The sequence below is a fragment of the Trachemys scripta genome, chromosome 2 (genome assembly GCF_013100865.1).
Source record: "Trachemys scripta elegans isolate TJP31775 chromosome 2, CAS_Tse_1.0, whole genome shotgun sequence".
In the NCBI taxonomy this organism is placed as follows: domain Eukaryota; kingdom Metazoa; phylum Chordata; order Testudines; family Emydidae; genus Trachemys; species Trachemys scripta.
Window position 1 is genome coordinate 180,879,900 of NC_048299.1, and position 13,706 is coordinate 180,893,605.

The window sequence follows — 13,706 nt, forward strand, 5'->3', positions numbered from 1 at the left end:
CTTATGGTCTTTTTTTTTTTTTTTTTTTTTTTTTTTTAACTTCAGCATAATAATTAAAAGGCTCATTTGAACACTAGCTTAGTCTCTCTCTCTCTTCCCCCCCCCCCCCCCCCCCATTTACTCATTCATCACTGATCTAGACCCAGGAACTTACCTAAGCCTTTCACCTCATGTCTGTTTCCTTTTAATCCCTTTGCATGCTATTTGCACCAGATCTCATTTGGCTGAAGATGTTTCTCCTGCCAACCTCTGTGTTGCTTGATCATGTCACAGTACAACCTCTACCCCAATATAACGCTGTCCTCGGGAGCCAAAAAATCTTACCGCGTTATAGGTGAAACTACATTATATCAAACTTGCTTTGATCTGCCAGAGTGTGCAGCCCCGCCCCCCCGGAGCACTGCTTTACCACGTTATATCCAAATTTGTGTTATATCGGGTCGTGTTATATTGGGGTAGAGGTGTACTCTTGTTTTCATTCTGTAGAGTTTAGGGTGCAAGTATACCTAAGTGTGTCTAAAATCAACACGGTCAGTGTGTTTTACATAAACCATATTATGGTAAAATATATTAATAGTGTTTGTAGGTGGGTGTACAGGAGGGCTGAAGGGCTAAACATAATGTCTCCCGCAAACTGTTCTAGGACCTCTGCTTATTTTAACATTCAGTAATGGAGATCTATTGGATTGAGGGGCAACCCATTGCTATTAATGAGTCATTGGCCTCATTCCCAAGCTGCCTGAAGTGCTGCTCTCCCTAGTGGAAGTAATTTTGTCTTTGAAGTACTTTCCAGAGCTGTCACTAATGTTCCACAGTTCCCAGAGGAAATAATAAGCCAAGAGTATGCACACTCTGAAAATGTAGTGTCTAAAATGAACTGTTCCTATAGGAGACTGGCAGTCTGCTTCTCTGTGGAATTCAGCTTGTTTATATAATCTTATCTGGCTAAGCTTTGGTATTCAGCCTGGCAGGCAGTTCCTATGAAAAGCAGCTGTCCAAGCAATGGGAGTGGTGCTCCTGGTGTTGCTTCAGAAGGTCTATAATTTCTTGTTTCATGTAAATTAAGGAAATACAATACTTTTTTGGCTAAAACCAGATGGTCTAAGCAGTTTTCTTCTCCCTTATAAATAGCTATTTAAATATGCTCCCCTGTGATATATTTATTTATTTGTTTGTGAATTAATTACATGACTCCAGGGGAATATTCCCAATGGCCACTAGGAAGGTAAATATTTATGTTCTGTAAGCAGTCAGCCTGAGGCAGAATACAAATTTGTTACGGGAGTAACTAATGGGTGCCATGGGTATTTGCGCACATGCTGTATTTTGGGATGATGCTTTCCTTGCTAAAAATGTATTTTTAGCTTGAAGTCGTTGACAAAACTTAGAAGCTGTGGTGGAAAAAGTTTCCAGACTTGGGAGTGAGCTGTTGGACCAGGTTTCAATATTGTGGGACAAGAAGAGGTAGTTCCACCAACATAAACAAAATCCTGGTAATCTCAAATGCCCGAGGAAGGGTGCTCTACAGGAACGCCTATGCAAGGCTGCGTCTTCACTAATAAAAAGATGTCTTAATTTTAACAGTGAGATACGTCTCACTATTAAAAAACAAAACAAAACAAAAACAACAACAAAAAACCCTTTATTGTTAAGTGAGGAGGCAGCCAAAATATTTCAAGCCTTTGTCCAACAGACTGCTCAGTAATGGAATTTTTCGTAAAATGCACTAAAAGTAAATGCCCTATGGGAAAGAGGAACGGTAATAGTAGGTGTCTACAGAAAAATTCCAAGGTAATTCTGTGTGTGCAACATTATGTTGGGAAGTTAGATGGAATGAAACTGACAAGTTCAGGAGCCCTTCTTTCTGACATTTAAAATTTTTTACAGGAAATAAAAATTGTCAGCCAGAGCTTCAAGCAGTCTCTTTATAACACTTCAATAAGAAATCGATCCAGTGTTCAGATTCAGCACCCAGAAGTCTAGTTTAGGGGTTCTCAAACTTCACTGCACTGTGATGCCCTTCTGACAACAAAAATTTACTACACGACCCCTAGAGTGGGGACTGAAGCCTCAGCCCACCCGAGCCCTGCTGCTCTGAGCCGGGGGGGCCAAAGTCCAAACCCCACCACCCTGAGTAGGGGGGCCCAAAGCTTCATCCCTGGGCAGGGCCTGTAAACTGAGCCCTGCTGCCCAGGGCGGAGGCCAAAGCCTGAGCCCTGGGTGGTGGGGCTCGGGCTTCAGCTTTGGCCCTGGGTCCCCAGTCAGTCTAATGCCACCCCATAAAATGGGGTCCCGACCCACAATTTGAGAACCGCTGGTCTAGTTCTTCCTTCCTGTCACCTGTGAATAGCATCAGTCCGTTTTAATTTACTTTAATTCTTACACTGTAGCTGCATGCAGGGGTCACTTTTTTTTCTTTATGTAATCTGACTCACAGGACCTCAGCATTGTGCAGAAGTTTACAGAAACACTGACATCTTTGACCCACAGAGGGATCAATTTTATTCCACATCAGAATGATTAAGTAGGGTGGAGAATTCTGCCAGCTTGCCTTGTGTGGAATATTACAAGTTTTCACCCAGTAATTGTTCATCCTCATTAAGAACCAGTAATCAAACATGATCCACTCCATTAAGTAAAATGGAATTACTGTACTTCCTGAAATTTTATGATGAAGAAACTCCAAGAACTTATTCACTACTATATTCCTAACCCCTGTTAACTGTGTACCTGTGTAATTAGTGCAGTGTCACAGACAATTTGACTTTTGAACAGTTTATTGCTGACTTTCAGTAATAAACCACAGTTTGACAGAGACTTGCACACTAGGGCAAACTGGAAAAGAGAGAACTTTTATATGTAAAGTAACTGACTTAGCCAGTAAGTACTCTCCTCACTTCCACCCTCATCACTGTTTTTCTGGTATATCCTGCACATGTGTGATTGACACCATTCTGCTGTCATGGAAACCGATGTCAAATTTCAATGGAACTACTTCCCTGTAGGATAAAGCAAGAATAATCCCTTTTAGAAAAATTTGCAGTACAGAGATCAATTGTTGCATGTATAGTTGTTGGCGAGATAGCAGGGCATCCCAACAAAAGCTATGTCATCGCCCATCATGTATTTTGTATTTGAGCTCTTCTAGAAAACTTTAATTTGTAGCTTATTTTGATCTCTCTATCTCCAAAGCCAAGTGGCTGCCTTAGTTCCTGGGGCTTTGGAGTGACAACATTTGGTAATAACATCCAGAAATTAAACTTTAGTTTTCTAGAAATGAAAATGGTATGATTTTAAGAACTAATATTGTATGACTGGCCAGGGCTAAAAACTACTGTTTGACACTACCAGAAAAATGGAAATCCCAGTGTGTCCATGAGACATTGGTTTGGTTTCTAGTGCAAGCTGGTCATGAAATACTAAACCCTAAAAGAGTCAGTGGACCTGCACTGAATGTAGCCTGTGTGATTTGTAATGTAAAGCCTACTTTATCCATGTTTGGAGGAAAAGAAAAACCATTTCTGTGGTAGGTTCTTTTTTAATTAAAAAAGGTAGCTGTATAAAGCTGCTCAGAGGTTAGGAATGTGGGCAGTCATCTCAGAAGATGGATTAGTAGGCTGAGTGCACGTGAGAAGGTCAAAAGAGCAAAACAAATTCAGGTCTCCGTCTTCCCCTGCCCTTATAGTTGTGAAACTAAAGGAACTTGTTGCATGGATATCATGACTATATATGTTGGGATATCTGTGTCTTTGTATACTCTTCTTTAGTTGTGGCATTCATATTGCCTCAAAACAATCTTGCAAATTGTCATGTAAATCAATCTATGCACGGTATACTCCAGTGGTTCTCAGCCTGTGGCCCACGGGCCGCTTGTGGCGCAATCAGCAAAGAACTGCAGCCCATGTGACATCCTCAGGGCCATACAGGTAATATGCAGCCCACAATGGTAAATAGGTTGAGAACCACTGGTCTACTCACTGACGTGTAAAGAAAATTACAATATCAGATTCTTCTTAGCTAATTGGATAAGTAGAATTTTGCAAGTCTGCCTTCCAGTATTAAAACAGTGATTTTGAAAAGCATTACTTTTCACCATTTATGTTGTCGATATTGTGAGTGAGCGGATGGTTAGGTACTCTGACTAGTGTACGTTTATTGCAATATGGGTAAAGTGAAACAGAATCTCTTTCTGGTTCTCATGAACTAGCATAATGGGGGGATGGTTCTAACACTGCAGAGGGAAGTTCTAAATTAAACTGGTTTTCATCTATTTTAAATATCAATTAAAACATTGCTACTTAATCTTGGGTTTGACCAAAATCTGCACAGTTTAGTCATTTAAACTTTCATTGTTTCTCATTGAATTAAAATAGTGTTGCTACGACAATGCTTTAGTTATGGTTGAGGAAGAACTTTTTTAAATCTTTTCCACCCATCCACCTCTCCCTCAGGCACTTCTAACAATTTTACCAGCAAGGTGGAGTTGGGGGGAGAGGGGGAGGCAAGTGTTGACTTTGGAGGTGGGGCTTGGTAGTGAGAGTCTATGCTTGTCATTACGGTCTACATCAAATCTCTTCAGTTTTCAGGGCTCACAATAAACTGCTTGCAAACTTTCTGGAATCTGAAGTCAATCTGGGTTCTTTCTGGCTCACAAATGCTTAACGATGATGGAGATTCTGTAGATGAAATTTAGTTGAGAATTCTGTCAACGAGGGAAGCAGAAAAGAGTCTCTAATTTCTGCTTACCAAAAATTTCTTTTACTGTTGGTCAGTAAAATAAGTGCAGCTCTGAATGTGCCTGGGGCTGATTTGTTGAATAAGAAAGTTATATCGTTACATTATCGCTATCCTGGCTCTGGCCACTTCCTGGCAATGTTTCAGACTTTTTAATATTTGGATAATTTAAACATTTCAGATGTTAACAGGTAATAACTTTGCCAGTGTGCACTGAGTAGGGGGTTGGGGGGGGGGGGAGATGATGATGCTTATCCTATGGGATGGCTCTGGAGTAGTTACGATGCCACAGCATGGTGCATACTAAGGTAATGTAGCAAAGCAGCTGGTATGGCTTTGAGGGACCTGTAATGAGAGAAAAAAGGGAGAAGCCTTAAATGTTGCAAACCTGCCCAAGAGGTGCCCCTTGCACTGGAGGTATTCTTGAGGGGGAGAGCCCTACAGCTTCTTTGTGGCCACTTTGTGCTAACATAGTGCAAATGGGGTGTAGGGCAACAGAGAATTTGAACATTAATGGGGTGTCTTATGCAACTAGAAGAAAATAACATAAATGATCTTTCTCTGACCAAGAACTTCGGTTTCTTTTAACAGCTGGATAACTTAATATAACTTACTTTAAAATCATCCTGATAGTCTTCATCTTCTAATTATTCATCATATAAATCTCCATAATCCTCTTGAAAAACTGATCAGAAAGGATCAGACATTAAGCATTTCTGTAAAATTTGGTTCTAAACCTTGTTTTTTTCCAAACACTTTTGGGTTTTGACAAAGTCCAGCAGAGAGAGAGACTACTCATCAAATACACATTGATACACCCAAACCATTGGTGCTGTGGGAGGGAAAGAATGAAAGCTTACTGGTACTTACCAAAATATTAGTCTCTCACTGTTTACCACTTGTTATCTTTAGAGGCTTGTCTTCCAACAGTAGAATTAACCAACACTTATGTCTGAGAAGTGCTAGCCCTCTTGAACTTCTGAGGAAATCTCTCCAATGAATGCATGTTAAAATATGATACCGTATTTGTATTGGGAACTAGGGTAAGAATTTTAGATACATCTGTTATTCTGTGGCTCTTGGAGCATTTTTCAGAGTTGCCGCATGAACTCTTTACATAGAATATATAACTCCATAACCAAGCATGTTTATGCATCTCTTTGCTGATTGGAGTCAGTCACTCCCATTCTTGGAATAAAACTGTTCAAAGGAAATTTAACCACTTTTAAAATGTACACACAACACATTCTTCACACAGAGTAACACTCATTCCAGGTACCAACCCAATTTTACAAATCTGTAGCCTGGACATAAAATATTCCCAAGATTCAGATTTCAGAGTTAGGCATGTGTGGATAATTTGCATATGGACATCTGGTATTTGCACACCTGAGATGTGTGCATAAAATACACATCCCTACCATTGAAAATCTGTCCAGAAGAGTAGAACCGTGTGTCAGACTTGCAATAGCAAGTATTCTCATGCTATAAAAACAGAGAGTGAGACTGAACATCTAAAATGAATCTTGCAAAATATGATTGCCATTGGAAGTATTAATTGTAATTCAGTGAATTGTCTGAAGTGGTAACAAACATGAAATTAAATGAGATTTTTGGCTAAGCAGTGGACTTAATTGGCATTCATATATTGGGAGAGAGACTTCACTGAACCAGATCTGCTTATTAGGTATACCTTCCAGATTGACCAATAATCCATAACATTGATATATAACAGTATCTTCTCTTTTCCAGATGAAGTGGACTATAGTAACTTTGGGGCCAACACACTAACCAGGAAAAAGAAGGCTCTGGTGACCCTCCGCAACGACAACCTTCGCAGGCGTCCCCACATTAATATCAGCATGCCTCAGGATTTTAGACCAGTGTCTTCCATCATTGATGTGGACATTCTTCCTGAAACGCACAGAAGAGTGAGACTCTATCGACACGGGTATGAGAAACCATTAGGATTTTACATCCGCGATGGGACCAGTATGAGAGTAACTCCTCATGGACTGGAAAGAGTACCTGGTATTTTCATCTCTCGTATGGTTCCTGGGGGCTTAGCAGAGAGCACAGGATTGCTGGCTGTTAATGATGAGGTCCTGGAAGTTAATGGCATTGAAGTGGCTGGGAAAACCCTTGACCAAGTAACGGACATGATGATCGCCAACAGCCACAATCTTATTATCACTGTCAAGCCAGCAAACCAAAGGAACAATTATAGCCGAAGCAGTAGGATGTCTGGCAGCTCAGGCCAGTCTACAGATAGCACAGCTAGTCACCACAGCTTGCCTTCCTCACACGTGCTGCAAAACTTCCATCCTGATGAGATGGAAAGTGATGAGGAAGCTGACATTGTCATTGAGGGTGGTTTGGACCCACAGCACATTCCCAAACTGCACAGCTTCCCCTCTAGTAGCCTCTCCCGAATCAATGGCAGCAGTCTTAGCCACAGACTTCAGAGAGACCTGGCTCTCAACAGTAACTCTGGCCGAGAAAGCAACGGCAACATCCACAAAATACTAAGCTCCTTAAAAACTGATCCCCGACATAGTTTGGTTATCCCCAGAGGAGGCATTGAAGAGGATGGAACCGTGATTACACTTTAGTGGCGGTTCCTGTACTGAGTGTTTTCAGTCTTAAGTGCCAATTGGAACAAATTGGACTCTTGCAACCCCTGACGCACAGAACAAGAGAACCTACATTCGTATAGACCCCATGGGTGTGAAAAATGTTACTTTCTAGGAAACATGGTTTTGGGGATTAGATGTAAAACTGTTACTTCAAATTCTGAAAAATAGTATAAATATATAGTTTATGTCCCAGTTTTAAAATGAGAGAGCAAATGGAAGCACCAAATCTAAAATTACTTTCAGTTGACACAAACTTCAGAAAAAATCCCATGAGCTAGGAAATGGCAGCGGTGCTCTTTTGGGTTTGCGTGGATTTTTGAGAATAGTAACAGACATGTCAGTTTGGGGTCTTTTTTTTTTTTAAATTGGTCAGAGAAAAACAGTTTTCTCTTAAAATATTAAAAGTTCATGACAATTGATCAGTCCTCCTATTATTACATACTGGTCTTCCATTAACTTGTTTACACAGATTATTTGCCATGTTATGTCTAACCTGGACAAGCTCTATATAAAGTAGCAGTTTCCCACTCTGGTGGTAGCAATGTTGGGGAAACGCTGCATTTACACTTTCCAAACAAAACTTTGACCAAATGAGATGAGATGTGTGTGTATATGTGTAATTTTTTTTTTAAAGTCTTAAGTAAGAGGCATAGAGGAGGATGTTGATACCATCATTCCTTTTAGATCAGCACCACCTGCTGGTCAGTGGCAGTACTGTCTGAGTTATAACATTTTTGTATATTAGGTTACTGTATGTGAAAAGGAAAATAGATTTACCTAGAGGAGTTTAAACTGACTCCAGCACCATCACATGAAAAGTGCATTTTTTTTTTTTTAATATTTATTAGACAAGAACATTGCCAATTTTAGTGACTGTTGTTTTCATTGTCTCCATCTCTTGGTAACATGAGTAGTATGAATTTAGAGAACACAAGCCAGAAGGGCAACAAAAAATATGAATGACTTAAATACATATTAGCACCACGTCTTAGACTACATCACTGATGGAAAGAGCTTTTTGCTGTTTTAGAGGCAATTTGAATCCACAAAGACTTTAGCTACAAAAGGCTGGCTGTCTATAGTACACTATTTGAAGGATACTGGCTGACTTCCTAGCCTATCTCTGAACAGTTTGCTCAATATTTCAGACACTGATGCATCAGAGAGGGATCTGCCATGTTGTTTAGGGATTTAAGAGCTACTAACTTGGGAGTCAATACCTGGACCTATTACCCAATGGAAGCAATTTTGCTCCCAATTCTGTTTCTCATCTCCAGAAAATGCCACAAATTGTTAAAATGGTCTAATCTAAAATATTTTGTAATATCTTCAACAGTTTAAGGAACAAATATAATTGTCTTACAATGTATTTTTCTACTTTTAGCTGTGTCTCTTTTTTTTTAACCTTGTAGTATTGTGTATTAAAGCTTTTCTGATTTTTTTTAATGTGGTGGAATGGGCATTTCTTTAATATTGCACTGGGTTTGAAAACTCGGACCACTTAAGTTTTAACAAGGTGCAGTTCTGGACTTGAAAGGTGTATGTGGATTCCTTCTCACTCTAATTTTTAAAAATACAAATGAGCAACTTTTACTTTATTAACACAATGTTACACTGTTCACTGCCAGATATGCTTGAGGACATGGAATTAAATCTGTAATTTTTTGGATAGTTTAAAGCTTCTTTAATCAATCAATTGATAGATAGAGGAGGAACTTTGTCACATATATCTATCTTGGTGGGTCCTGCGCTTATTGGCGGATTTTCTTGCCTCAGAGATTCACCATGTGGGTTGAGGAACAGCCCAGAGACCTTCCCCTCTGGAAGAACCCACAGTCTGGGTCAATTGGGAGGTTTGGGGGGAACCCGGGCCCGCCCTCTACTCCGAGTTCCAGCCCAGGGCCCCTGTGGCCTGCAGCTGTCTATAGTGCCTCCTGTAACAGCTGCATGACAACTACAACTCCCTGGGCTACTTCCCCATGGCCTCCTCCAAACACCTTCCTTAGTCTCACCACAGGACCTTCCTCCTGGTATCTGATAACGCTTGTGCTCCTCAGTCCTCCAGCAGCACACCCTCTCACTCTCCGCTCCTTATGCCTCTTGCTCCCAGCTCCTCACACTCGCACCACAAACTGAAGTGAGCTCCTTTTTAAAACCCAGGTGCCCTGATTAGCCTGCCTTAATTGATTCTAGCAGCTTCTTAATTGGCTCCAGATGTCCTAATTAGCCTGCCTTAACTGGTTCTAGCAGGTTCCTGATTACTCTAGTGCAGCTCCTGCTCGTCACTCAGGAAACAGAAAACTACTTATCCAGTGACCAGTATATTTGCCCTCTACCAGACTCCTGTACCCCACTGGTCTGGGTCTGTCACATATCCCTCCCCCCTGCTCAACGCCAAGGGGTTGGGCAGCTTGGGACGCCAGACAATGCACACGTGACAAGCCATCAGCGTTGCCATGACGGCTCTCTGCTCTGTGTTGCACACAGAACTGGAAAGGTTGGAGGGATAAGAACCATCTGGTCACCCTGGTGTTCTTCTCCTTGTTTCGCTGCATCCATTGAAGAGGGGCATGGTCGATCACGAGGACAAATCTGCGCCCGAGCAGGTAGTAGCGCAATGTTTCCATGGCCCATTTTATAGCGAGGCATTCTCTCTCCTCCACTGCACATTTTTGTTCCCTTGGAAGGAGTTTCCGACTGAGGCATAGAATTGGGTGTTCCTCCTCCCCGACCATCTGTGATAGAATGGCCCCCAACCCTACTTCTGATACATCCGTCTGCAGGATAAACTCCTTGATGAAATCAAGGGCTATCACGGGGTTACTGCAGAGGGCAGTCCGTAGGTCTGTGAATGCTTCCTCTGCTATGTCAGACCATCTTATCAGATCAGATCCAAGGGCTTTCACTAGGTCTGTCAGGGGGCTTGCCCTTCTGGCAAAGTGGGGGATAACTCGTCGGTAATACCCCACCACACCTAGGAATGCCCGGACTTGTTTCTTGCGACTTGGGGCCAATTTTGGATGGCCTCTAACTTGTTCACTTGGGGGTTTTACCAGACCTTTTCCCACAATGTAGACAAGATATTTGGCCTCTGTAAACCCTGCAGCGCACTTGGCAGGGTTTGCTGTAAGGTCAGCTCGCCTGAAGGTATCGAGGACTGCCTCCACCTTCTCCAGGTGGGTTTCCCAGTCTGGGGTATGAATGACCACATCGTCCAAGTAGGCAGCAGCATAAATGTTATGAGGGCGTAATAGCTTGTCCATGAAGCGCTGGAAGGTAGCTGGGGCCCCATGTAGTCCAAAAGGGAGGACAGTATATTGAAAAAGACCCTCTGGTGTAGAGAACGCAGTCTTTTCCTTTGCATCTTCTGCAAGGGAAATCTGCCAGTACCCCTTTGTCAAGTCTAGGGTAGTCAAGTACTGGGCATTACCCAGACGGTCCACTAGTTCATCTATGCGAGGTATGGGGTACGCGTCGAACTGGGATACTTCGTTTAGTCGCCAGAAGTCGTTGCAAAATCTTGTGGTGCCATCAGGTTTGGGCACCAGCACGATTGGGCTGGACCACTGACTGTGGGATTCTTCGATGATCCCCAACTCCAGCATTTTTTTTACTTCTGCTTTTATTTCCTCCCTTTTTGCCGCTGGCACCCGATAGGGCCTCATTGTTACTCTGGCCCCAGGGTTCGTGACAATGTGGTGATATGTTTCAGTTGTTCGACCCGGTTTTGTCGAGAACACATCTTGATTCTGGAAGATCATCTCAGACACCTCATTCTTCTGGTCTGGTGTTAAATTGGGAGACACCCTCACCTGTTTGGAAGGCTTGTTTTCCTGAGTTAGGTCTTTTTGGACCGTTGTGCATGCCTCTTGTGCATGCCAGGGTTTCAGAAGGTTAACGTGATAAATCTGTTATTGTTTTCTGCGTCCTGGCTGCCACACCTTGTAGGTTACTTCCCCCACAGGTTCAACCACCTCATAGGGCCCCAGCCATTGGGCCAGAAGCTTGCTTTCTGCTGTGGGTACCAACACCATAACCCGATCCCCTGGTTGGAACTGTCACACTTTTGCCTGGCGATTGTATTGGGTTCGTTGGACCTCCTGTGCCTTCTCCAAATGTTCCCGTACAATAGGGGTAACCCGGGCTATCTGTTCTCGCATCTGCATTACATGCTCTATTATATTTCTCCCCTCATTAGGTTCCTCTTCCCAGATCTCTTTGGCGACATCTAGTATGCCACGGGGGTGATGCCCATATAATAACTCGACGGGGGAAAACCCAGTTGAGGCCTGTGGTACCTCCCGGATAGCGAACATAAGGTAGGGTAGTAGGGTGTCCCAATCCTTCCCGTCCCAACTTACCACCTTCCTTATCATAACCTTGAGGGTTCGGTTAAACCTTTCTACCAACCCATCAGTCTGCGGATGGTAGACCAAAGTTCTCAGGGTATGTATATGGAGCAGCGTACAGAGGTCCTTCATTAGCTTCGACATAACCACCGACCAAGGAACCCCATTTATCTCCTTCGGTAGTCCCATTCGGGCAAAGATCTCCACCAGCTCTTTGGCTATAGTTTTAGAAGCCGTGTTCCGCAGGGGGATGGCTTCTGGGTAGCGAGTAGCATAGTCCAAAACAACAAGTATATATTGGTGGCCCCAAGCCGTCTTCTCCAAGGGGTCCCACTAGGTCCATGGCTATTCACTCGAAGGGGACCTCTATGATGGGAAGGGGTACTAAAGGTGCCCTCAAGTGGGGACGTGGACTGTGCAGCTGTCACTCCGGGCAGGAGGCACAGTACCTCTGCACTTCTTCATGTACTCCGGGACAGAAGAACCATCATAGGACTCGTGCCAGGGTCTTCTCTACCCCCAAATGCCCCCCAAAAAGATGACTATGAGCAAGACTTAATACAGCCTTCTGGTGTTTTTGAGGTACTAGGATCTGCTGTACCTTCTGCCCCCATACTGGTGCAACCCAGTATAAGAGATCCTTCTTCATTATGAAGTAGGGTCCTGGTCCCTGGGTTTTTCCTTCCATGGGGACCCCATCTATTTCAGTCACCTCCTTCCTAATGTTGTTATACTTTGGGTCTTCTGCCTGGTCCCGTCCAAAATTTCCTCTCCCGGGGCTAATCTGCCCAAGATCTAGGGGCCCAGTCTCTGTTGCCTCTACTGGTTCAGAAGCATTAGGGTGGAGGTCAGACTCGGGTGCTTCTCCCTCCTGCGTGGCCTCCTTTTCAGCTGCGCGGGTCCACCTACCTACAAGAGCGACCCTCTGGCTTTGGGTCAGTATTCGGGTTCCCAAGGCCTTAGCTGCCCTTCTTTCCCTTTTTGACTTTCTACCCTGTCTGGGAGTGGAGAACAAATCTGGGGATATTTCAGAGAAGATTGGGGGTTGACAGTCTGCTGTGGATGCCTCACCAATTTTAGGGTCCCCATCTTTATCCAATCCCCCTACTGGGAGTAAGTTTCCAAACACTGGGAAGTCCCTCCCTATGAGCACCGGGTATGGGAGTTTAGGGACTACACATGCAGCTACCTCAGTAGTGTTCCCTTGGATCTCGATTTTTACTGGGATGGTGGGGTAGTTAACGTGTCCATGGGACAGTTAGTATACCCGTACGTTTAGCCTGCAGCAGCTGACTACGCTTCACGAGCTTCCCTGAGATAAGCGTGATAGCACTCCCCGAATCAACCAGTGCCGTGGTCCCTACCCCATTTAGTTTCACTGGTCTGGTATACATATGTGGGGTTAGTGAGACCCCCACAAGGTGGATTAGGGAGCATGGATCTGCCCAGTTTCCCAGGTTACACTGCATAGGCTCCTCAGCATTGGGACACTGTGCAGCTATGTGTCCCCACTCCCCGCAGGCATAACATCTGTATGGAACCCTAGGTTTTCCCCGGTCTCTTGGTTTGGGCAGTCTAACATCACGATCCTCTTCTCCCTCAGTGCTCCGACTCTTTGTGGCCTCTGATGGGCCTTCAGCCTCTCTCTTTTTCCACCTGGGCCCTCCTGGTGGCCCAGTCACCCGAACTTTAGGGCTTGGTGCTGCTAGTTTAACCTGGGGTGCCTCTTCCTTAACTGGTCGGGTCAGCTCCTTCACTGTCCTTCGCCTCTCTACCAGGGCGACAACCTCGTCATAGGTGGAGGGTTCGTTCTGGCTTACCCAGGCACGAAGGTCTGGTGGTAGTCCCCTCATGTATCAGTCGATGACCAGAACCGCTAGTATCTCTTCCGGACTCCGGGATTCTGTTTGCAACCACTTTCGTGCGAGATGGATGAGGTCATACAATTGGGACCGCAGGGTTTTGTCTTCCTGGTACCTCCAACCGT

At 43.8% G+C, this 13,706-nt stretch overlaps 1 protein-coding gene across 1 annotated transcript in view; it reads left to right on the plus strand.

The window, feature by feature from the left end:
• PARD6G (par-6 family cell polarity regulator gamma) overlaps positions 1-9,031 on the plus strand; it is a 97,056-nt gene extending 88,025 nt beyond the window's left edge. The window contains exon 3 of the mRNA XM_034762453.1: positions 6,487-9,031. Within this exon, the coding sequence (XP_034618344.1) occupies positions 6,487-7,346 (860 nt within the window). The 3' untranslated portion in view covers positions 7,347-9,031. The remainder of the gene's footprint in view (positions 1-6,486) is intronic.
• Positions 9,032-13,706: the final 4,675 nt, after the last annotated feature.